The 23,623-nt window shown below is 41.8% G+C and overlaps 1 protein-coding gene across 2 annotated transcripts in view; it reads left to right on the top strand.

Annotated features, from left to right (window-relative positions):
* The first annotated feature begins 1,095 nt into the window (after positions 1-1,095).
* The window catches only part of ABHD5 (abhydrolase domain containing 5), a 41,800-nt gene continuing 19,272 nt past the window's right edge, over positions 1,096-23,623 (top strand). The window contains exons 1-2 of one of the 2 annotated variants that reach the window (XM_027522174.1): positions 1,096-1,241; positions 22,764-22,849. In XM_027522174.1, the coding sequence (XP_027377975.1) occupies positions 1,195-1,241; positions 22,764-22,849 (133 nt within the window). In that variant the 5' untranslated portion in view covers positions 1,096-1,194. Of the gene's footprint in view, positions 1,242-22,763; positions 22,850-23,297; positions 23,416-23,623 lie in introns of those variants that run through there. The other variant, XM_027522175.1, reaches the window with a different exon arrangement.

The raw sequence follows: 23,623 nt of genomic DNA, 5'->3' as shown, positions 1-23,623 counted from the left end.
GGCTCCCCTGTCCATGGGATTCTCCATGCAAGAATAGTGGGGTGGGTTGGCATCTCCTCCACCAGAGGATCCTCCTGACACAGGGATCAAACCTGTGTATCCTGGGTCTCCTGCATTGGCAGGTAGGTTCTTTACCACTACGGCCACCTGGGAAGCCCAAAATATTAGAGTAGGTTCCATGAAGCGGGAGCTTTATTTCAATCCATTGTTTCTTAGTGCCTAGAAGAGAGTGGTGGGATGGCATCATGGACTCAATGGACATGAGTCTGAGCAAACTCCCAGAGATGGGTAAGGACAGGGAAGCCTGGAGTGCTGCAGTCCATGGGGTCGCAAAGGCTGAGACACCACTGAGTGACTGAACAAAACAACAAAGAACACAGTGGGCACATAGTGGGCAAATGGTAAATAGGAAAGAATGAGCAGTAGGCAGTGATAGCAATACAAACGCAGGCAGTATCTGATGGCTAAAAGACTTGAAAGCAGGTCAAGAAATTTTGATTTTTACATTCGTGATGTCCCCTCAAGAACTCTTAAGTATCTAAACGCTGACTCTTCTCACCCCTCCCTTGTGTACAGAGAGCGGGGATGGACGGGGGCTGCTGGTACTGGTCACTCCTGTAACTCCAGGGTCTGGAGTAGTGCCCCGCATTATCAATGAATAGCGACTGACTAAAAGGTCAGTCGCCCTCTCCCTCTGGCCACCCACCTGCGGGCAAGGGCCGGCCACAGGCCACTCAGCTCCTCCACCAAACCATTTCCATTCGAGAATGCAACATTTACTGAATGCTAGCCGGGCTCTTTCTGGGCAAGTCGCGCCTCAGTCCCCAAGGTACTGCTAGGTACTAGTCTAGTGCCCAGCACTTGACATTCAAAATCAGCGGATGATGCATTAATACAGTCATTATTGAAGCTGGTTACCACCTAACGCTGCCGGACGAGTCTCACCGGTTTCCTGCAGGTGTACGGTCCCGCCTAGCGCTCAGAGCAGAGCGCGTCAGACAAGATGACGCCGGCGTGGCTGGTGGGTGGGGCGGCATGGCCCGGCACGCGCACGCGCGCTACCGCGCCGTCCTGCCCTGCGAGTGGGCGGGCGACGCATGCGCGGGCGGCAGCCTTAAGGCGGCCGCGGCCCCAAGCATCCCAGTCGGCCTGTCAGCCGGCTAGGAGGTACTGTCTGACAGTGGCGCGGCAGCCATGGCGGCAGAGGAGGATGGGGTGAACTCGGCGGACGCGAGCGAGAGGTCAGTGCAGCGGGGGCTGCGTCTGGCTCGGGCGCGCGGGCAGTGCTAAGGACTCTAACCTGCCCGGTCGTTCGGTTGTCCCTCCCCGGCGCGAATCCGCGCGGCGCGGGGAAGAGAAGCCTCTGGCCCCGCTCTGCCCTCAGCGGGCGCCCTTCGGGTCTGAATGTGACCCCGGCTGCGCCAGGAGGCCGCTTGACCCCCACGCCGACGGGTACCGCGGGGTCGTGTGAGCGGCTCCGCCGGGCGGCCGCGGGAGTGGCTGGGCACCCAGCCCTGCTGAGGTCAGTTTTGCGGCAGAGACGGCTGCGGACCCCAGCCCTGCCCCAGCTGGACCCACGGGCGCTGAGCGGCGTCGCTGCACTTGACTCGAATCACGGGAAACGGCCGAGTCACTCTGTCCGCTCCTGAGCGCGGCTTCCGACCTCAGTTAAGCGCTGCGCTCGGCGCAGCCGGGAGCGAGGGTGAAATGCAGTCCGGCTGGGTGTCTCCGGAGCCTGAGGAAGGGGCGGCGCTTCCTCGGAGCAGTGGTGGACCGAGAGTCCAGGTTCACCCCAGAAGCCGCGGGTCGGAAGGGGCTGTCGGGGGGAGGCGGAACGCAGAGTAGGGGAAAGGGGCTGGGGGAGTGAGTCTAAGGCTTTAGTTTTCAGAAAATGTGTAATTTACCCGATAGTTTACAGAAAGAAAGTTAACACGATATGGATAGCAAGTTCACTCAATGATCTTTCAAACAGAGATCTTCCTTTGCTTGCAAGTGTTGTGGTTTTACTGGAGAAATGTGTGTGTTTGCTCTTCAGAAGACACATGTGTAGAAACCTTTATGAAAGTGGGAGAAAGATGTCTAGTGGGAAGCTTTTCTAAAGAAATTTTATTCATTGAAGTACAAGTGATTTGCTATATTGTGTTCAGGTGTACATTAAAGTGATTCAGTGCAGGAAAAAAAACATATATATATATATTCTTTTCAGATTCTTTTCCATTATAGGTTATTACAAGGTATTGAAAATAGTTCCCTGTGCCGTACAGTAGGTTCTTGTTTATCTGTTTTATTTATAGTGGTGTGTATCTGTTAATCCTAAGCTCCTAATTTATCCCTCCTCCCTTTCCCTTTCGGTATTCATAAATTTGTATTCTATATTTGAGTCTGTTTCTGTTTGTAAATAAGTTCATTTTTATCATTTTTTTTTAATTTCACATGTAAGGGATATCCTGTGATACCTGTCTTTGATTTTGTTCCGTTAGTATGGTGATCTCTAGGTCCGTCTATGTTGCTGCAAATGACGATTTTTCATTCTTTTTTTAAGGTCAGTGTTCCCTTGTGTGTATGTGTGTATATACGTACACCACATTTTCTTTATTCATTCATCTGTTGATGGACATTTAGGTTACTTTCCTGTCTTCCAGGACTTATAAATAGTGCTACTGTGAATATTGAGGTGCATATATCTTTTGAAATTAGAGTTTTCATCTTTTCTAAATATATCCCCAGGAGTGGGATTGCTGGATCATATGTTCTTTTTAAGGAACCTCCATGCAGTTTTCCATAGTGGCTGCACCAGTTTACATTCCCATCAACAGTTAGAAGGGTTCTAATGAGAAACTTTTTGATATACAAATATATTGTTTATCTTATTGTTTTCTATCTATAGTTTCATGCACTTGGCAGTAGATGAAGAGCAGTTAATTAGTGGAAAAATTACATTGCTATGAACATTATTGTATTATTTCTCAAGGCCAATCATTCAGATTGGAAAGTAAATAAACTTATATGCTAATCCCCCTATGTGTTTAATATTTTGACAACAGTTCTACTTCAGATGCTGGGAGAAATTTGCGTTATGAAACATAACCTAAATGACAGAGGATAATATAAAGTCCCATGATAGATGGGGTGTTTGGAAAGATGACAGAAGGGAAAAGTTGTGAAATACTAGAAACTAGGTTCTTCCCTTGACTTTTGTTTATGAGTCACTCACTTCACTTCACAAATCTGTTGTTTTGGTTTTTGATGAACTTACTTGTTGAGGAAAGGTGCCTAATGTCATGTGATCACAAGTAGGAACCTGTTAGCTTATCACCATCTAGTTCGTCACATTTTTGGCTCTGAGACTACTTTTATGGGGTCTCTTTGGCCTCCATGTTGTTGGGAGGCTTGCGAGTCCAGGGCACAACCAGGAAAGGAATTTGCGGTTTTGGTTGACAGCAGGAGGTCCCTGTAGATAGACTGTAAACTATCCTTAGCAGCTGACCAGTCATAGGCCCTTGTTGGAGGCAGACCTCTTTGGTGCTCTTGATGATACACTTGAGCAGTATCCAGTATATAAGCTGGTGTGGCCTTGTGAACTCTACTAATCAAGTACCTGCTTATGCTGGGTGTTCCATAATGTATTCATATTAAACCTTAAGGTTGAACCTATGTGCTAGGTATTACTGTACCCATTTTTCAGGTGCGACTGCAGCTGGCACTCCACCAGTGAGTAGCGGGAGTAGATTGGAACTCCCTGGGTATCGGGATTTAGTCTAAGGAGCTTTCCCACATCTCTGCTTGCTTCTCACTGGGATTGGGCTTACTAGGATGTTTAGTTCTTATTTCCTTTGCTTCACTGATACTTTGTTATTTAGTCCTTCATTGATACAGAGCTCACTTTAATTTTTTTTTTTAATTGGTTAATCAGCAGTCGAACTGTCCCAAGAGCAAAATGGATTGTGAAAAAATTGAAGTCTTTGAATCAAGTTCCTTATTCTTAAGACATTTTGGGTTTAGATGGGGCAATGATATTAACAAAGGAAACAATTATAAAACGGTCATTTGAAGGCTTTTTGTTCTTCACTTGCTAAATCATGTCCAACTCTTTGCAATCCTTTTAACTGTAGCCCCCCAGGTTCCTCTGTCCATGGAGTTTCCCAGGCAAGAATACTGGAGTGAGTTGCCATTTCCTTCTCCAGGGGGTCTTCCGGACTCAGGGATCAAACCCACATATCCTGGTTTGCAGACGGATTCTTTACCACTGAGCCATGCTGAGAAGCCACAAAGGCTTTTTGGAACATTTGATTCTTATCCTTTCCTTCCTAGTGTAGACGGGCATGCCTTGGAGCCATTTGGTTTTCAACATCTAATTCTTTTCAGTTGCAGTACAGTTGAGAAAGCAATATGTAACAAGAGTTAGATAGACATCTGTTAATTACTGCAAGGTTTGTCCCAGAGAATGTTTACGTATCAGTTGGGTTTAGAGGAAAGCTGTCATGGAATTGCCTGGTTGCAGAGTAGACCATAGACTAGCCAATTTGCAGTGGTGGTCTAGAGTTATTGCTAAAATTTCAGGAATTTTGCCAACAGTTGGCAACTTGAAATCAGTCATGGTGGTTGTGCTTACATCATGGAAATCATCAAATAGTATCAATAAGGGATTTTTCCCCCTTCCTCTCCAGTTGGGTTTACCCTTCTGGATTTTCGTTAGAGTTTGATTGTGGTTTTTTGCCTTGGAGATAAGATAGAGAAATCCACTCTCCTATCTTTTAAAAGACTTCTCAGATCAGTGACCCCTCTCTGTTGCCATCTCCCCTTTCCAAATCCTTACCTCTTGACTTGTTAAAAATCACAGAACTCCTCAGTGTCACATTCCAGTGGACTTCTATTTTTCTTAATACTTACCTTTCTTGGGTCCTTTTTAGTGTTTGACACTAAAGATAGCTACTCCCTTTGGAGACTTTTATCAGACATTCTAATTCTTATGACATTTTGCTTCTTGTCTTACCTGAGACCAGTAGTTAATTTTGTTTTTTACCCCCATTCACTCTGAGATTCTGTCTCTGTCTGTGTTTTCATTGTGTTGTTTACTCACAACTGCTTGAGCTATCCTGTCTGTAGGGAGGGCTCAGAACTCCTTAGGATGAAGCCTTCTTCAGTACTCTAGTAATGTTTCTAATTGCATATCAAAATTGCATATCAAATTGTGTATCTAATTGCGTATCAAATTGTGTTTGCAACTGGTTTCTCAAATGTAACAAGTCCCAACCAGGATCTCATTTGCACCTCCTTCCCTTGAACTAAACCATACAAAAAGCTCAGTGTGTCTCCTTGACTTCCTGTTTTTGTTAGGGTACTTAGGTATTACCCAGATAATCACAATGGTGTGATCACTCACCTAGAGCCAGACATCCTGGAATGTGAAGTCAAGTCGGCCTTAGGAAGCATCACTACGAACAAAGCTAGTGGAGGTGATGGAATTCCAGTTGAGCTATTTCAAATCCTAAAAGATGATGCTGTGAAAGTGCTGCATTCAATATGCCAGCATATTTGGAAAACTCAGCAGTGGCCACAGGACTGGAAAAGGTCACTTTTCATTCCAATCCCAAAGAAAGGCAATGCCAAAGAATGCTCAAACTACTGCACAATTGCACTCATCTCACACGCTAGTAAAGTAATGCTCAAAATTCTCCAAGCCAGGCTTCAGCAATACGTGAACTGTGAAATTCCAGATGTTCAAGCTGGATTTAGAAAAGGCAGAGGAACCAGAGATCAAATTGCCAACATCCTCTGGATCATCGAAAAAGCAAGAGAGTTCCAGAAAAACATCCATTTCTGCTTTATTGATTATGCCAAAGCCTTTGACTGTGTGAATCGCAACAAACTGTGGAAAATTCTTCAAGAGATAGAAATACCAGACTACCTGACCTGCCTCTTGAGAAATCTGTATATAGGTCAGGAAGCAACAGGTAGAACTGGACATGGAACAACAGACTGGTTCCAAGTAGGAAAAGGAGTACGTAAAGTTTGTATATTGTCACGTTGCTTATTTAACTTACATGCAGAGTACATCATGCGAAATGTCAGGCTGGATGAAGCAGAAGCTGGAATCAAGATTGCCGGGAGAAATATCAATAACCTCAGATAGGCAGATGACCCCACCCTTATGGCAGAAAGTGAAGAACTAAAGAGCCTCTTGATGAAAGTGAAAGAGGAGAGTGAAAAAGTTGGCTTAAAGCTCAACATTCAGAAAACTAAGATCATGGCACATGGTACCATCACTTCATGGCAAATAGATGGCAAAACAGTGGAAAGAGTGGCTGACTTTATTTTGGGCTCCAAAATCACTACAGATGGTGACTGCAGCCATGAAATTAAAAGACACTTGCTCCTTGGAAGGAAAGTTATGACCAACCTAGACAGCATATTAAAAAGCAGAGACATGACTTGCCAACACAGGTCCATCTAGTCAAAGCTATGGCTTTTCCAGTAGTCACGTATGGATGTGAGAGTTGGACTATAAAGAAAGCTGAGCACCGAAGAATTGATGCTTTTGAACTGTGGTGTTGGAGAAGACTCTTGAGAGTCCCATGGACTGCAAGGAGATCCAACCAGTCCATCCTAAAGGAGATCAGTCTTGAGTGTTCAATGGAAGTACTGATGTTGAAGCTAAAACTCCAATACTTTGGCCACCTGATGCGAAGAGCTGACTGATTTGAAAAGACCCTGATGCTGGGAAAGATTGAAGGCAGGAGGAAAAGGGGATGACAGAGGATAAGATGGTTGGATGGCATCACCAGCTCAATGGACATGAGTTTGTGTAAACTCCAGGAGTTGGTGATTGACAAGGAGGCTTTGTGTGCTTCGGTCCATGGGGTCACAAAGAGTTGGACATGACTGAGCAACTGAAGTGAACTGAACTTAGGTATTTAGATTCTTCTGGTCCTCCAGATTAAGAGATGTGGTACTGTCTTTTCACTCTCCCTCCCCCACCTCCATTGATCCAAACACAGAATTTATTACCATGTCCAGTAGCCTCTAAGTCCAGCCACCTTTCCAGCCCCATTGTCACCTGGGGGCCACTTGGTTCAGACTCTCATTACTCCCTTTTCTAAATTATTGCAGGTTTTAGGTACATGTTCTGTGCCTATGCTTTCCACATAACTTAGGTTTTTTAGTTACTTTTACACCCCCAAGAGGCGCAGTCTTATATGTAGCACAGCCACCCACAGTAGAGGGCTTCCCAGGTTGCTCAGTGGTAAAGAATCTGCTGCCAGTGCAGAAGATGCAGGAAATGTGGGTTCGATTCCTGGATCGGGAAGATCCCCTGGAGAAGGAAATGGCAACTCACTCCAGTATTCTTGCTTGGAAAATTCCTTGGACAGAGGAGCCTGGAGGGCTACAGTCCATGGGGTGGCAAAGAGTCAGACACTGTGAGCACTCATGCAGTCAGTCGCACACACAGTGTGGTCTTATTATAGGTCCTCAGCCTGACTTCCAGGCTCTTTGCAGGCAGTGAGGCTGCTAACTTTGGAGTCTTATTTCCTTCCTGTGCTCTGGGCTCAAGCCAAGCTGTGTCTTTCATTGTTTCCTACACATATTCCTTGCTTACCTCCCATTTTCCCATGACTTGGTTCAGGTTGATTTCTCTGACCCCAAACAGATGGTGATCTCCCTTCTAAGATCCATGGGTGTTTTCCTACACTTCTTTATGGCGCCTCCATCATGTCCTGTAGTACCGTTTTTCTGCACTTGTTTTGTCAGATCATTGAAGACAAAGCTTTTGTGTTACTCAAATGTCTGGTTGAGTCCAAAGGGGCTTTATAAATAGAAAATTTCAATAAAATTTTAAGAATTAAACATTTCAACTGTTTTAAATTTATGTTGACACAAACATTATGATAAAAAAAGTCCTAGTACTTGATTACTCATTTTGCAGTTGATTTAAATTTTTTCATTCCCAAATATCAAAGTACATCAATAGATACTGTTATAAGAAATTCAAAGTTTAAATTTGACTAGGATGAGTTTGGGCAGTTAGAATCATAAACGTAAATTATCTCAGAGAATTGTGAATATGGTTCTTCTCCTCGACCTTGGATGAACCAACAGGGAACCATGCTTCACTGTTTTGCCTGTTCTCCAAAGTGCCAGTTACAGACCAGCAAATGCAGATGTCATTCCTGTGACAGAGAACCTAACAGAAGATTTTAAAGTCCCATGGGTGGTACACTTAGTATAAACAACACTGACTAATACCTTTCAGAATCAAATGTGCCTCTGAATGAGTCCTTAAAGCCTGTATTATTATAATAGACATTCAGAAACATTTTATAGTTAGATTTTTGGTCTAATTGCATAGTTCTGTAATTTCTCACTCTTGATTGTGAATCATGAAATAATTGTCTAGAAAAGTGTTTTGTTTTTTTTTTTCTTAAAGTTTATTCAGTTTGAGACTAGGATCTTTAGTTTTTCATTTTCTTTATATAGTGGATAAACTCATTTCGAAACTAACAACAAAATGTAACTTGGTTTTATTAAGCAATGTAAAATCTAAAAGCTCCATGTGTAGCTTCTTAGTTATGTATGTTGGATGATGATGCTATGTCTGGTTCCCCAGAATGGCTTTCCTACTGTGTGCAAAAAGGTATGAAGCAATTGGGGGAAAAGATTTCCAGCACATGGAAAAAGTTATAGGTTAGGAAAATAACCTTAAAAATTGTACAAAAATATTTTTAAGTAGAAAAAAAATGAAGAAAAAAATAGTTACAGGTTAAAAAGTTAAAAGAATGCTAATAATGTGTTGAAATATTAATATATTCAAGAGCCTATGTTGTCATTGATCTAATGGTTATGATAATTTGCTTCCCTAGTATCATTTATTTAAAATAAAGTGCCATGTTAATCATTTAAATTATGACTTGTATGAGACATACTCCTTTTTTTTTTCTTCTTCTTCTTCTTTTCCTGGGCAGGATTTAAGAAGTCATTTCCCAGGAGAAAAAGGTCTTTATTTGCCCAAGGGTTATCATTTTCAGTCTGGAAGTTTTCAGTCATTCACTGGTTAAGGAATTATTTCAGAGGAATACATATATTCATAACTCTAATCAGTTTGGATATTTATAATAAAAATGAAAACCTCATAGTTTCTCTAAGTGAGGTAGATAGAACATTTGCTTAGAGTAGCTTATAGAGAGCAGTAATAAACATAGTTTTCTTTCTTGATGGTACCAGTCAGTATAGGCCATTTTAAACAAACCTGTAATATAATGAAATTCTCTTTACTTGTAACCTAATTAGAAATGTTATTTAAGTAGCCAAAACTATGTGGAAACTGACCAGACTTCTGTATATTTTCTTCAGAATACTTTGAAACCTTTTTCACTGTTTCACAATATTTACGGTTTGTGCAATTCATATTTAGTAATACTATGGATACTCAAATGCCTTAGAGAAGAAAACAGGAATTACTAGGAAACTTAAATGTTGATAGCCTAGGATACAAGTACAATGTTAATGCTATTTTTAAAAAAAGAGACAGAGAGAAAGAGTACATAGAAAATTCAGGGGAAAAGTTTCAGTTCTTTTTTTAGAACTCGGGATACTTAAAATCAGATTCTTGAGTTAACAAACTGTTCATATGCTAAGCACATCTTATTTGGCTTTCCTTAGAGTTGCCACCTTTGGTATAGTGTTTTAAAGCTTTTCTTACTCAGAAGTCTGCTCACTAAAAGTATTGTTTACATGTTACAGGTTGCAAAGCAAGTTTATTTAGTATTTTGTTTAGATGCTTTAGGGCTTGAGTCATCAGCCTTCCTAATGAGGTTGGTTCTCAATAGATAAGTCAGTGTATGATAAAATCTTCCTGATGCCATAGATAGAGTCTCTATTGTGAATGTCTTATCTTTATACTACAGCTGACACTTTTCATCTCTTCTGAAATCAGGGCCTCAGCAATGTATGATGGTGTTAACTGTTTATCTGCTTATTAGAGAAGTTAATTTTTGCTTTCTATGTATTTCCCAAGGTTCTGAGGAGGCAGCCCTGTATCTTGTTCACTGTATCATGGCCATGGTAAATTGAATTGTTCTTTTGGATTTTGTGCCCTCAGAAGTATGGCTGGACATCTGACAAACTTCAGACTGTGTGCTTAGTTTCAATCTCAGTCTTGCACACAGTAAGCCGAGAAATGCAAAAAGAACTCTGAATGGCATAGGAGATTTTGTGGAAGAGGCAAAGGGTTTCTTTGAAGATGAGGTCAGTTTACCCCAAAGAGAGGAAGTGAGGTTGGATGGGTGTTTTAGAGAGTTGAATCATAGAGGTTGCCAGCTAAGGTGTGGGAACTCATGAGCAAAAGCTTATAAACTGAAGGGAGGAAAAGGTAGACCCTTGCTGTCACTCTTTAAAAATGTGCTTTTGAGCCTATTATGCGCTAACACTCAATCCTGTAGAATAACTCTAAGAAAAAAATTAAGGCACTTTATATAAAACATTGTCATCTAGTTAAGGCAAAAACTGATTAGACAGAAACACGAGGGCTAAGGAAGAGAGGTATCTTTACAATTCCATTAACAGTGGAGATAAACTTTTACTGTATTTTGTTAAATATATATTTTTCAGTTTAAATACACTTTAGAAAAACTCCACTTAAAAAAAATTATCTACTTTGTTGAAAAAGCTGCTGTAAAAAACCTGGAGAGTTATTATTGGCCCCTCTTGTGGTTGAAGAGCCCTTGTTTTTAATGTAATGCAATAAAAAGCCTTGCAAACATAAAAACATTATTTTGCCCCTTCTGTTTGAGTTAAGGCAATCACTGGGAGGCAAAATGCATAGACAAGACAATCGTACCCCTTAAAAATTGGTTTTGTGGTGATTGATGAATAGGTGAAGGTAGGCATGATTCCTATATTAACGGCTGCCACGTCACATTTTAAACTCTAGTGCCTTGTGCATAGTAGGCATTCAGAAACTGAAATTTTTTATATATAATTTGAATACTGAAACAAAGATTGCATTTGTGTTTCCTCTGCCCCAATGTGTCTATGTTGTGAGGGGGAACAATAGTAGATTATACTTCATTTTACTTGTATTTGTTGTTTTTGTTGTAGAGAGAAAGAAAAGTCACTCAGTCATGTCTGACTCTTTGAGACCCCATGGACACCAGGCTCCTCTGTCCGTGGGATTTTCTAGGCAAGAGTACTGGAGTGGGTTGCCATTTCCTTCTCCAGGGAACTTCCCGACCCAGGGATTGAACGAACCCAGGTCTCCCACGTTGTAGACAGATGCTTTACCGTCTGAGCCACCACTGGCCTCTGATTCTCTTTGGCCAAGAACTGTGCTGTTATTGAGGGGTATTTGCTGGAAAAAATTAATGAAATTGAGTTGTGAGTAACTTCCTATTGGTACTAATTCATGTACTTGTGGCTAGACATAGGTGTTGATGACCATCTTGTCAAGAACTTTTTTTTTTTAATTTTAAGCTCTGAAGAGCATGAGATTCTTTTAGTTGCCTGTTAAGCTGCAACTAAAAAACAATAGTTCTAGTTGCAGCTTAGCAGGCAGTTGAATAAATTGAAAATTTCATTGCTGAGGACTTGAGTTGTTTTTCCTTTATAATTTGTCAGTAGTTTACATATTTGCAAATAATCTGATAATAGTAATGCTTTCTGTTATCTTGATACCTTGATAATAAGTTATAGGTAGCATTTGTCAGAGATGCCTAGAGGTCTTGCTGCTCCTAAACTGCTAAGTCACTTCAGTCGTGTCCAACTCTGTACGACCCCATAGACAGCAGCCCACCAGGCTCCTCCATCCATGGGATTTTCCAGGCAAGAGCACTGGAGTGGGGTGCCATTGCCTTCTCCGGCTTAGAGGTCTTACCTCCTGTTAATTCAGAAGCTTTGAAACTGGTTGCAGAGAATGTTAGGTTGGAGCCTCATTTTAATATAGGCTGTTATGGATATTCTGTTCGATCCTTTTTTATTACTGAGGCATAATTGACATATATCTTTGTATTTGTTTCAGGGGTATAACATAATGATTTGGTATTTTTATATATTGTGAAATGATCATCACAGTCCTAGTCTAGTTAACCATGCAAAGTTATAGAATTTTTTTCTTGTGATGACAGCTTTTTTAGATTTGCTCTCTTAGTAGCTTTCAAATATACGTACAGTATCAGTAACTATGGTTGCCATGCTATACATTGCATCCCCATGACTTATTTTATAGCTTATTTTATGGCTTACTTATTTTATAGCTTATTTATATTTTACTCCCTTCACCCATTTTTCCCACTCTCCTCCTCTGTCAACCACCAGTTTACCTCTGAGCTTTATTGTTGTTATAGTTGTTTTGAAAGATTCCACATGTAAGTGAGATCATATGAATTTGTCTTTCTCTGTCTGACTTAATTCACTTAGCATGATACCCCTAGGTTCACCCATGTGGTACAGATGTTAATATTTCACTCTTTATGGCTGAATAATATTCCATTATGCATATGTTTTGTGTAACGTACACCCTTTCTCTATCAGTTTGTTGATGAACACTTAGGTTTTTTTCCATATCTTGGCCATTGTATTATAGACAATGCTTCAGTGAACACTGGGGTGCATATATCTTTTCAAGTTACTTTTTTTTGTCTTCAGATAAATACCCAGAAGTGGAACTGCTGGATTCTAGGGTAGTTTTATTTTTTGAGGAAACTTTATACTGTTTTCCACCAACAGTGTTCAAGGGTTCCTTTTTCTCCATATTATCTCTAACATTTTTTCTTTCTTACCTTTTTGATACCAGCCATTCTAACAAGTGTGAGAGGATATCTCATTATGGTTTTGATTTACATTTTTCCGATGTTAGTGATCTGAGCATCTTTTCATCTGTCTGTTTGCCATCTGTATGTTGTCTTTGGCAAAACGTGTATTCAGATCCTCTGCCCATTTTTTAACTGGACTTTTTTTTTTCACTGTTGAGTTGCATGAGTTCTTTATGTATTTTGGATATTACCTCTTATCAAATTTATGATTTTCAGATATTTTCTCCCATTTTGTAGGTTGCCTTTTCGTTTTGTTGAGGGTTTCCTTTGCTGCGCAGAAGCTTTTTAGTTTGATGTAGTTGCACTTGTTTATTTTTGCTTTCGTTGTGTTCTTTAAAAACTGATACCTGAGTGTTTGGCTTCCAATCAGCCTAAATCTAGGTGCTGACTGAGATCCTCCCCTTTGGGACCCTGTGTTGGCATACCCTCAACTACTGGGAACTAGTAAAAATAAAATTAGCTTCTTGGACAATCACAAAGGGTTGAAAGACAGCCAGGAGCTAGGGCAGGGCTGAACACTAAGATTCATCTCTTGCAACCAACTCTTTACCCTTTCGGAGAAGTGATTGTTTTTCATCTAATGCATAGAAACCAACACAGAGAATCAAGCAAAGTGAAGAAACAAAGGAATATGTTTCAAACGAAAAAACATGATAAAACCTCAGAGGGGGAAAAAACCCTACCGAAATAGAGATAAGTGCTATAGGACCACAGTCAAAGCCTCCCTACTGTCCCCGGATCTGGAGGTGTCCTCTGGGCAGCAGTCACACAAATCAGGGCTCCAGAGGATTGGACGAGCTCCCTTCTGGAGGATGCTGGTGAGCTATAGCATGGCAGAGGGTGAGTGTAAAAAGGCATCCCCCAGCCTGTGCTCCGTGAACGCACCTCTGTAGTTGCTCATGTGTGCCACACCAGAAACCTGCTTCTGAGGCCAAAACTCCTGGACAAATAAACAGGCCTCTTCTGAGAGAGATGAGGGGTGTGTTTTGTCTGTGTTGGTGTCCTGGGGGTGATAGTCTTCAAGAACTGTCTCTGTGATTGTTACAGCCCCACGGCACCCAGGAACACAAGCCCCTCTGACTGCCAGAGCCAGGGGAAAGAAGGGGTGTCCTCTGGATAGCAGACCTAAAAACTGGGTCACCAAACAGAAGATGGCAGGGAGCAGGAAGATGATGTCCACCAGTCTCCATCCCTGGGGAGCATCCCAGCAGGCCCCTGCCCCTTCTGCCGTCGCTTTAAGACTAGGAAGTGAGTCTCTCACATGAAGCCGGGGTGCTTTCAGGGGGCTGCTTCTGGGCTGGGCCCTGGTGCCTGTGAGGCTACACACAAGCCCTTTGAGAACTGTTCTTTGGTATCCACACCCCACGTGTGTCATGGCCTTGAGCCTTAAAACCAGACGTTTTGGGGCTCATCTTTCAGGTGCCAGTCTTCAAAGCCAGGGAGCCCTATGTGAGTTATGAGCTGTTTGCTCCTCAGGGAGAAGCTCTGGGTTTTGCGTTACCTCCTTATTGTGGGTAGCTGCACTATATAGTCAGAGAAGGCAATGACACCCATTCCAGTACTCTTGCCTGGAAAATCCCATGGACGGAGGAGCTTGGTGGGCTGCAGTCCATGGGGTCACTAAGAGTCGGATACGACTGAGCAACTTCACTTTCACTTTTCACTTTCATGCACTGGAGAAGGAAATGGCAACCCACTCCAGTGTTCTTGCCTGGAGAATCCCAGGGACGGTGGAGCCTGATGGGCTGCCGTCTATGGGGTCACACAGAGTCGGACACGACTGAAGTGACTTAGCAGCAGCAGCAGCAGCAGCATTTATGGTGAGATTGTCTCAGCCTTTCCCACCTGCTTCGAAGTGGTTTCTCTCTGGTTTCCCCCTTTTATGGAGGGCTTGCTCAGCCAGCTTTTAGGTTGTTGTCAGAGGAGACTGTTCCATCTATAGCTGTGGATTCAGTGTATGCGTGGGGGAGATGAGAGTGGGATCTTCCATTTAGAACTGGAACCCCAGCATTCCTCTTTTCACATATTGTCTCCACAGTATAACCCACCTGCCGTGAAAACCTGACCAAGTAAGTACATTGGCTTATGTTGTTCAGTCGCTCAGTCATGTCTGACTCTTTTGTGGCCCCATGGACTGTAGCCCGCTAGACTCCTCTGTCCATGGGATTTCCCAGGGGAGGATACTGGAATGGGTTAGCATTTCCTGCTCCAGGGGATCTTCCTGAAGCAGGGATCGAACCTGAGTCTCTTGCATCTCCTTGATTGGCAGGTGGGTTCTTTACGCCCTGAGCTACCTGGGAAGCTCACACCTGCTTAGAGTCCTGTCCTGTAATCCTCTGTGTGTATGTGTGTTCATATGCATACATACATACATAGTTATGAAACTTACTATGAAGTCTTTATATCTAAAGACAACAAGAAATTTGACTAGCAGATAAAAAGGAAAAATTTATGTATATGAAGAAATAAGTGTGAAGCACCAGGCTTCTGATCACCTTCCTAAATTGTTCATTCTGTTGATTACCCTTTTCTTGACTGACCTTTTTGCACTGACATTTGTTTGTTTTTTGTTTTGTTTTGGGAGGTTCAGGCCTGTAACTTGCCCACGTCCTATCTTCTAATAAGAACCTGTGGTACTGGAGGTGCTCTCTGCCTATAGAAACGATCCTCATTTGCCTTCCTTCATCTGCTTCTTTTATTTCTTATGACCAAGGCCTTCATTTCACACACACAGTTATGAAGCACTCACATGGCCATCAGCCAGTTAGTGTTTTTGGCACTGGCATTATAAGAATGATGTTAAACGTGGGTTTAGCATTCGTTACGCTCACAGTGCAATAGGGCAGATAAATAACGTAAACAAGTAACCAGAGCAATAATACTAACTGTATATGTGACAAGGGTCAGAGGAGTGACTAATGACGCTTGGCATCAGGATCAGGGACAGTAAGTATCTCAGAAAAGACAAGGTGTTCTGGACAGAGGCAGAGCCACAGAGGCATAAAATATTATGAAATTTGGGGAGTTATGAGGTACTGAAAAAGTACAGTGTGAAAAGACAAGATGGGGAGAGGTTAATCTATGGATGGAATGTGAAGCATTTTTTGCGCGGCTCTAAGGAATATGACTTTGTTCTATAGGTAATGACAACTCCTCAGACATTTTAAGGAATGTGGTCGCCTGAGAAAAAAGTTTTGAAGTCACTCAGTTCAAGTCACACCTCTATGTCGTTTACTTACAGATGGCATCACTGACTCAATGGACATGGGTTTGGGTGGACTCCGGGAGTTGGTGATGGACAGGGAGTCCTGGCGTGCTGCGGTTCATGGGATAGCAAAGAGTCGGACACGACTGTGCAACTGAACTGAACTGAACTGAACTTGCTAGTGGTATACTCTTGGGCTTTTTGCTTGACATTTCTGAACCTCAGTGTTCACATCTGTGAAATGGGTGTAGCCTGAACTGAGAGTATCTTGGATTGTGAGTGACTTAATCATTCAGCAAACTTTATTTATTGAGCACCTGTTATACATAATGCCTAGAGAAATTTTATAGGGAAGGGAAATGCAGTAGGATGAGCCTACAAACCCTAGAAAAATGGGGTAGATGCTGTATCACCCTATTCAGAACTTAGCTATTATTAGCTATTATAGAACTTACTATTCAATGTTATTCTTTTCTTTTTTAAAGATTTGTTGTTGTTGTTGTGAACCATTATGAAAGTCTTTATTGAATTTGTCACATTATTGCTTCTGTTTTATGTTGTCATTTTTTGGCCACAAGGCATGTGGGGTCTGAGCTCCCCAACCAGGGATTGAACCCACACCCCTGGCATTAGAAGGTGAAGTCTTAACCACTGGACCATTACCGAAGTCCCTCACAGCTGTTCTTACTCCTGTATTCTCTATTGTTATTGGTGGCACCTCAGACAGAAACCTAGGAATCCTCTAGTATCCCTTCTTTGTAACCAATTATCAAATTCAGACTGTTTACCTTTTTTTTTTTTTTTGGTGTAAAATTTTATTATGATGAAATACACTTAAGTTTTTATGTATTCATTTGCTGAATTTTGACTTACATGCATACATCCATGTAACCCAATTGTATATTAAGATGGAGAGCTTCACAGTCATCCACTTCTAATTCATTGCAAGCAGTACACTTAAGGTGAAGCAAAAAACTTCATATCATGAATGTGTATTAATATGCTAGGTATTGGGATAGAAACTGAGCATTCAGTGAGTCCTTACCTTCAGAGATCTTTCAGTTAGGTGAGGATACTGATGAATAAATGTGAGCTTGAGGACACAACTTGAGAATTAAGAAAATAGAGCTTGATTACAGGAGTCCATCCTGCCACCTTGATCTAACCCTTTTTTGGGTATGTGGGAGAAATGGAATCTAATCTGAGGTTGATAAGAGTCTAATGAATCATGGGAAGAAGGGGAGAGGTGTATTCCAAGGATATTCAGGTCCAGGAAGCAAGAGGACAGGGAATGTTATATGTCTAGAGGACAGAGAATAAGAAATGCCAAAACTGCCATTAAAGCTTCAAGTGAAAGGCTGAAGCAGGGCTGCAGTTCCCAGTGCAGGTCATCTAGAAGCAGCCTTACCTTTGAGACAAGCAGTTTATGTAAAATGACGATTCTCTGTCAATTCTTATCTTTGCGCTCCCTCTGAACCTCATATAAAACTCTTATTTTATGCCTCATCAATGTTAGTGAATCATAGCTATTGTTGTCAGTATAATATCAACTACTGTTTATTGAGTGTATTTACTCTATCTTGGAACATACTTCCTGCTTCAGAAGACATGTGGCAGTGGGAAGGCATGTAGTAGGGGCACAGGTAACTGGAGTACTGCTGCTCGGGTGAGGAATACCAGCAGCCACGGGAACCGTGAGAGACTAGGAAAGAGTTTTTCCCTTAGAGCCTACATTGGGAGGGTGGCCTTGCCAGCAGCTAGGTTTCAGCCCAGTGACACTGAATTCAGACTTTGGGTCTCCAGAGCTGTGACAGAATGAATTTCTGTGGCTTAAGCATGTGGTAATTTGTTAGAGCAGCCATTGGAAACAGTGCCCCTGTCACCTCGCCACATGCATGGCATGCTTCATTATGTACATGTGCTCATGCCTTTCTTACACGGGGACTGCCTGAACCACCACTGCAGCTTTCGAAATATCCTCTGGTTTCGGTTCAAGATGGTGGAGTAGAAGGCTGTGTGCTCATCTCCTCCTGCGAGAGCACCAAAATTGCAACTAGCTGTTGAACAGCCATCAACAGGAGGATGCTGGAACCCACCAAAAGAAAGATACCCCACATCCAAAGACAAAGAAGAAGTCACAGCAAGATGATAGGAGGGGGGCGATCACAATAAAATGAAAATCCCAAACCCACCAGGTGGGTGATCCACAGGCTAGAGAATAATAATGCCAATGAAGTTCTCATACTGTTGTGAAGGTTCTGAACCCTACATGAGGCTTCCCAGCCTGGGGATCTGACAAAGGGAATCTGGCCTTGAGGGCCAGCGGGATTCAATTATAGCCTTTCCAGAGGACTGAGGGAAAACAGACTCCAGTCTTTGAGGGCACAAACAAAATTTTGAACACACGAAGACCCAGAGGAGAGCAGCAGTAACCCCACCGGAGACTGAACCAAAACTAGTGTTGGAGGGCCTCCTCTGGAGGTGTGGGTTGGAGGGGCTCACTGCAGGAATGGGGGCACTGGAAGGGCCCCCTTGGCGTAAAGCCTCTTGGAGTTCACCATTAATCCTACCATAGAGTCTGTAGACCCCAGGGCTGGGTTGCCCCAGGCCAAACAACTACCAGGGAGGGAGTGCAGCCCTACTTATCAGCAGATAATTGGGTTAAAGCTTTACTGAGCAAGGCCCTGCTTGCCAGAGTAAGACCCAATTTTTCCCATGCCAGTCCCACCCATCAGGAAGCTTACACAAGCCTCTTAGCCTCACCCATCAGAGGACAGACAGAAGCACAGTTTTGCAGCGGCTAAAACAAAAACTGTATTACAGAAGGTTAACCACGATGAAAAAGCAGAAAGTTATGTCCCAGATGAAGGGACAAGATAAAACCCCAGAAAAACAACTAAATGAAGTGGAGATAGATAACCTTCCAGAAAAAGAATTCAGAATAATGATAGTGAGGAAGATCCAGGATCTTGGGAAAAGAATGGAGGCAAAGATTGAGAAGATATGAGAAATGTTTACCAAGGACTTAGAAGAATTAAAGAACAAGCAAACAGAGATGAAGAATACACTGCTACTGCTAAGTCGCTTCAGTCGTGTCCAACTCTATATGACCCCATAGACGGCAGCCCACCAGGCTCCCCCATCCCTGGGATTCTCAAGGCAAGAACACTGGAGTGGGTTGCCATTTCCTTCTCCAATGCATGAAAGTGAAGAGTGAAAGTGAAGTCGCTCAGTCGTGTCCGACTCTTAGCAACCCCATGCACTGCAGCCTACCAGGCTCCTGCATCTAGAAGGAACCAATAGCAGAATAACTGAGGCAGAAGAATGGATAAATGAACTTGAGGACAGAATGGTGGAAATCACTGCCACAGAAGAGAATATAGAAAATAGAATGAAAAGAAATGAAGACAGCCTAAGAGACCCTCTGGGACTACATTAAACACACCTGCATTCACACTGTAAGGGTCCCAGAAGGAGAAGAGAGAGAGAGAGGACCTGAGAAAATATTTGAAGAGATAATAGCTGGAAACTTCCCAAACATGGCAAAGCAAATAGTCAACCAAGTTCTGGCAGCACAGAGAGTCCCAGGAAGGATAAATCCAAGGAGGAACACGCTGAGACACATAGTGATCAAACTGACAAAATTTAAAGACAGAGATAAAATATTAAAACTGAAAAGGAAAAAAATGACAAATAACATACATGGGAATCCCCATCAGGCTGTCAGCTGATTTCTCAGCAGAAACTCTACAAGCCAGAAGGAAATGGCATGATAGATTTAAAGTGATGAAAGGGAAGAACCTACAACCAAGGATACTCTACCAAGCAAGACTCCTTCAGATTTGATGGAGAAATCAAAAGCTTTTCAGACAAGCAAAAGTTAAGAGAATTCAGCAGCACCAAACCAGCATTACGACAGATGCTAAAGGAACTTCTCTAGGCAGGAAACAGTAGAAGGAAAAGACTTACAAGAAATAGACCCAAAACAATTAAGAAAATGGTAATAGGATCATGCTGCTGCTGCTGCTAAGTCGCTTCAGTCGTGTCCGACTCTGTGCTACCCCATAGACTGCAGGCCACCAGGCTCCCCCGTCCCTGGGATCCTCCAGGCAAGAACACTGGAGTGGGTTGCCATTTCCTTCTCCAATGCATGGAAGTGAAAAGTGCAAGTGAAGTCGCTCAGTCGTGTCCGACTCTAGCGACCCCATGGACTGCAGCCTACCAGGCTCCTCCGTCCATGGGATTTTCCAGGCAAAAGTACTGGAGTGGGGTGCCATCGCCTTCTCCAAATAGGATCATGCATATCGATAATTACCTTAAATGTAAATGGATTAAATGCACCAACCAAAAGGCTGGGTGGATGCAAACATGTGCATGTATGCCCTTCCACTTACCACACCACTCTGCTCGACCCTCCCTCAATTGTATGTAATTATTTTATATTGTTAATCATGTTCCAATTATGGCTTGCAGTCGTAATTATCTTTTATTTTTTGTCTATTTTATTGTGAAAACTGATAAATATCTTTTACTATTGTGATTATATAACTATGATCACAGTATTACTCACTTAATACTATGTATCATGATTGATCAACAGGAAAATAATAGAACTCTGTATCACCAAAACTAGGATCCAGTAGAAGAACCTGTCATCACTTTTTAAAATCCAGATGCATATCAGAATTATCTTGAAATTTTTTGAAAAGTGCAAATGGTCAGGTATTGCTTTTTTTCTCCACAGCTCCAGATATGTTTCTAATGAGCAGTCATGTTTAAAAACAACTGGACTATATGATGATCTTTTACTTTTATCTAGTTTGTTTCATTTTTTCTGTTTCATATTCAGTGCTCCCATTTCATTTAGTTTATGTTCTCCAGTTTCTCCATCTCTTCTTTTTTGGGGGGATGTTCTTTCTTGAGCCTTTATCAAGTGTAGTAGAAAAGCTTTTGTATACATATATATATATATATGTATGATATATGTATTTGATAAACATGAATTTTTGCCTAATTGGAAAAATTATGACATTTTGATTCTTGTTTGACTTAGTATGAATAGAATGCTAGATTTCTAGTTAAAAAATAGATATGCAACAAGCAACAAAGGTTTACTGTATAACATAGGGAACTGTAGTCAATATCTTGTAATAACCTATGATGGAAAATAAATTCAAAAATAATATGTGTGTATTTGTATACCTTGTATACCTGATTACCTTGCTGTGCACCTGAAGCATTGTAAGTCCACTATACCTCAATAAAATATATTTTTTAAATAAAAAGAAAGAAACACCCTATTTTTGAAGATCCAGTCCAAAAACAACATCCTGATCCCTTTAGGGAGAATAAATCACTGTTAGCTCTGTTTGGTAACTGATACGCCTGAAGTGAATAGAATAGTTCCGTAAAGATAGTGTGTGCTTAATAAGTAACTGTAGAGTGAGCTCATTCTATCATGTATTAGAATTGTTGGGTCTCCTGTTTCTTACATTAGATTTTTTTTGCTTTTTTTATTTTTAAAATTGAGATATAATTAACATGTTACATTGTTAAGTTCAAGATATACAGTGTGTTGATTTATCCATTTATATATTGCAGCATGATTCCCACCATAGCTTGGCTATCACCTCTACCACATCACACAATTCTCTTTTTTGTGTGTGGTGAGAACATTTAAGATCTAGTCTCTTAGTTACGAAGTCTACAGTACAGTATTGTTGACTATAATCACTATGCCATGCATTCAATCTCCAGGGCTTATTCATCTTCTAGTTGTAAGTTCTTACCCTCACCTGGTTTAATTTTTCCTTATTCCTCACCTTCTTGTCTCCATCCCTGTTGCCCGAGCCTTCATTCTGGCTGTCGCGTCTCTTCTGGAATCTGCTTCGTCTTCTCGAATTCATTTCCTCTCATGAGAAAGGTCACACTTTAAGCGATACTGGTAGGTGCTGAGCTCTTGGGGACTGTCAGGTGACCGCTGATGCCCCGAGTCGTGCCAGGATGTGCCTACGTTCTGCTGCTGAGTCAGGATCTGAAGGCTCCTCCTCTGTTTGCTTTGCTACCAGCCTCACTGTGCCTTTCCTCACCTCTTGCCCAAGGCCTGCTTGCTTGTTCTCTCTCTAGCTATCTTCTCCAGATGCCTGGGACATTCTCATCATTTGCTGTTTGCTGGAATCCAAAGCTTTTAATAGTTAACTGGGTCATGCTATGGTAGATTGAACATGGGCCCGACCTCTGCGTTTGTTTTAGGAATGTGTTCTACTCTTAACCATAAGATTTGAAGCCTTTTTTTTTTTTTTAATCTCATTCTTTAATAAGGTTTCTCTTCTCTCTGCCCTCATAGAAAGTGTGTTTTATATTTGCTGTGAACCTGCCATTGAAATGATCGAACTCATGGTCTTTGACTTTCTGTACTTCCACCCTGATGAGAAACTGTCTTGCAGTGGGGTGGGGGGATGCCTTTTTTCTCTTTTCTTGTTCTGTCCATTTTTAGTCTACTTGACTGTGTGGAGTGTGACTATCCGTGAAGGTAAGATGGACTTTGAGATCTACATGGAGGTTCTCAGGTTGAAGGTCTCCGTATCTCAGTTCTCTATCACAGTGCTATGTACCTATTTGGTGAATTTGTCACCTGCAGACAGCTTCCTCATCACACAGTGAACTTTCTATTCTGCTTTTCTTCTCCCTGGGCAACAGTTGGGAGTTGAGAATAGCATGAACTCACCTCTTTGTATTTTGTTTTGATGCTCTAGGTCAGGATGGCTAACTGGTTGGCTTCCCACATGGTGCCCTACATCAACCTCACACCTTAAAGAAGCTGAAGAGAAAATTTTAAAATGTAAGGTTTTCTTCTTATAAGTGAACTGAGCCATTTACTAAAATAGGTCCAATATACTGCATTGTCTTGAAACTGAAGATAAGATTCTGTGGTGTGTTAGTTGTTGGCAAAAGAACTTTTTTTTTTCCTTTTTCATGTCATCAGTAAGTGTGTAAGTGTGGAAAGAAGGCAAGGGTTCTCAAACCTTTTGTCTTGAGGTCCTTTTATACTCTTTAATTAAGAAGTACCCCAAGGGTCTTTGTTTAGTGGTTATAGCTATCAATAGTTACTGTATTAAAAATTAAAACTGTATAAATTAAACTATGATAACTTATCAATTTACTTTAAAACCCTAGCAATAAATGCAGTTTAAATAACGTTTTCTAAAAATAGCTACTTTCTGAACAAATGTATCAAGACAAGTAACATTGTTTATAAGTTTACAGATCTGTTTAATGTCTGGCTTAAGGTAAGGCCCCTGGATGCCTATATGTGCTTCTGCATTTAGACTGTTGGTCATCACTTACCATGTGTTCTCTGGAAGGCTCCACTGTATACCCATCAGAGAATGAGAGTGGAAAAAACAGGTAAAGTCTGAGACTGTTTTGAAAATAGTTTTGACCTGGGAAAGCCTCCCAAAAGGGTCCCCAACTCACCAGAGGTCCCCAGACTGTGCTTTGGGAGCAGCCTGCAGGTGCTGCAGCGCAAGCAGCCTTGTCTGTTGGAATAGATCGTGGAGTATAGCCATGTAACCTGGTCTAGGCCCAGGGCTGCAGCCGGGGCTTACAGGATCTT

This window comes from Bos indicus x Bos taurus, chromosome 22 (assembly GCF_003369695.1).
Source record: "Bos indicus x Bos taurus breed Angus x Brahman F1 hybrid chromosome 22, Bos_hybrid_MaternalHap_v2.0, whole genome shotgun sequence".
Lineage (NCBI taxonomy): Eukaryota > Metazoa > Chordata > Mammalia > Artiodactyla > Bovidae > Bos > Bos indicus x Bos taurus.
Note: the sequence above shows the minus strand (reverse complement) of the source record. Positions and strands in the feature narration are given on the sequence as shown.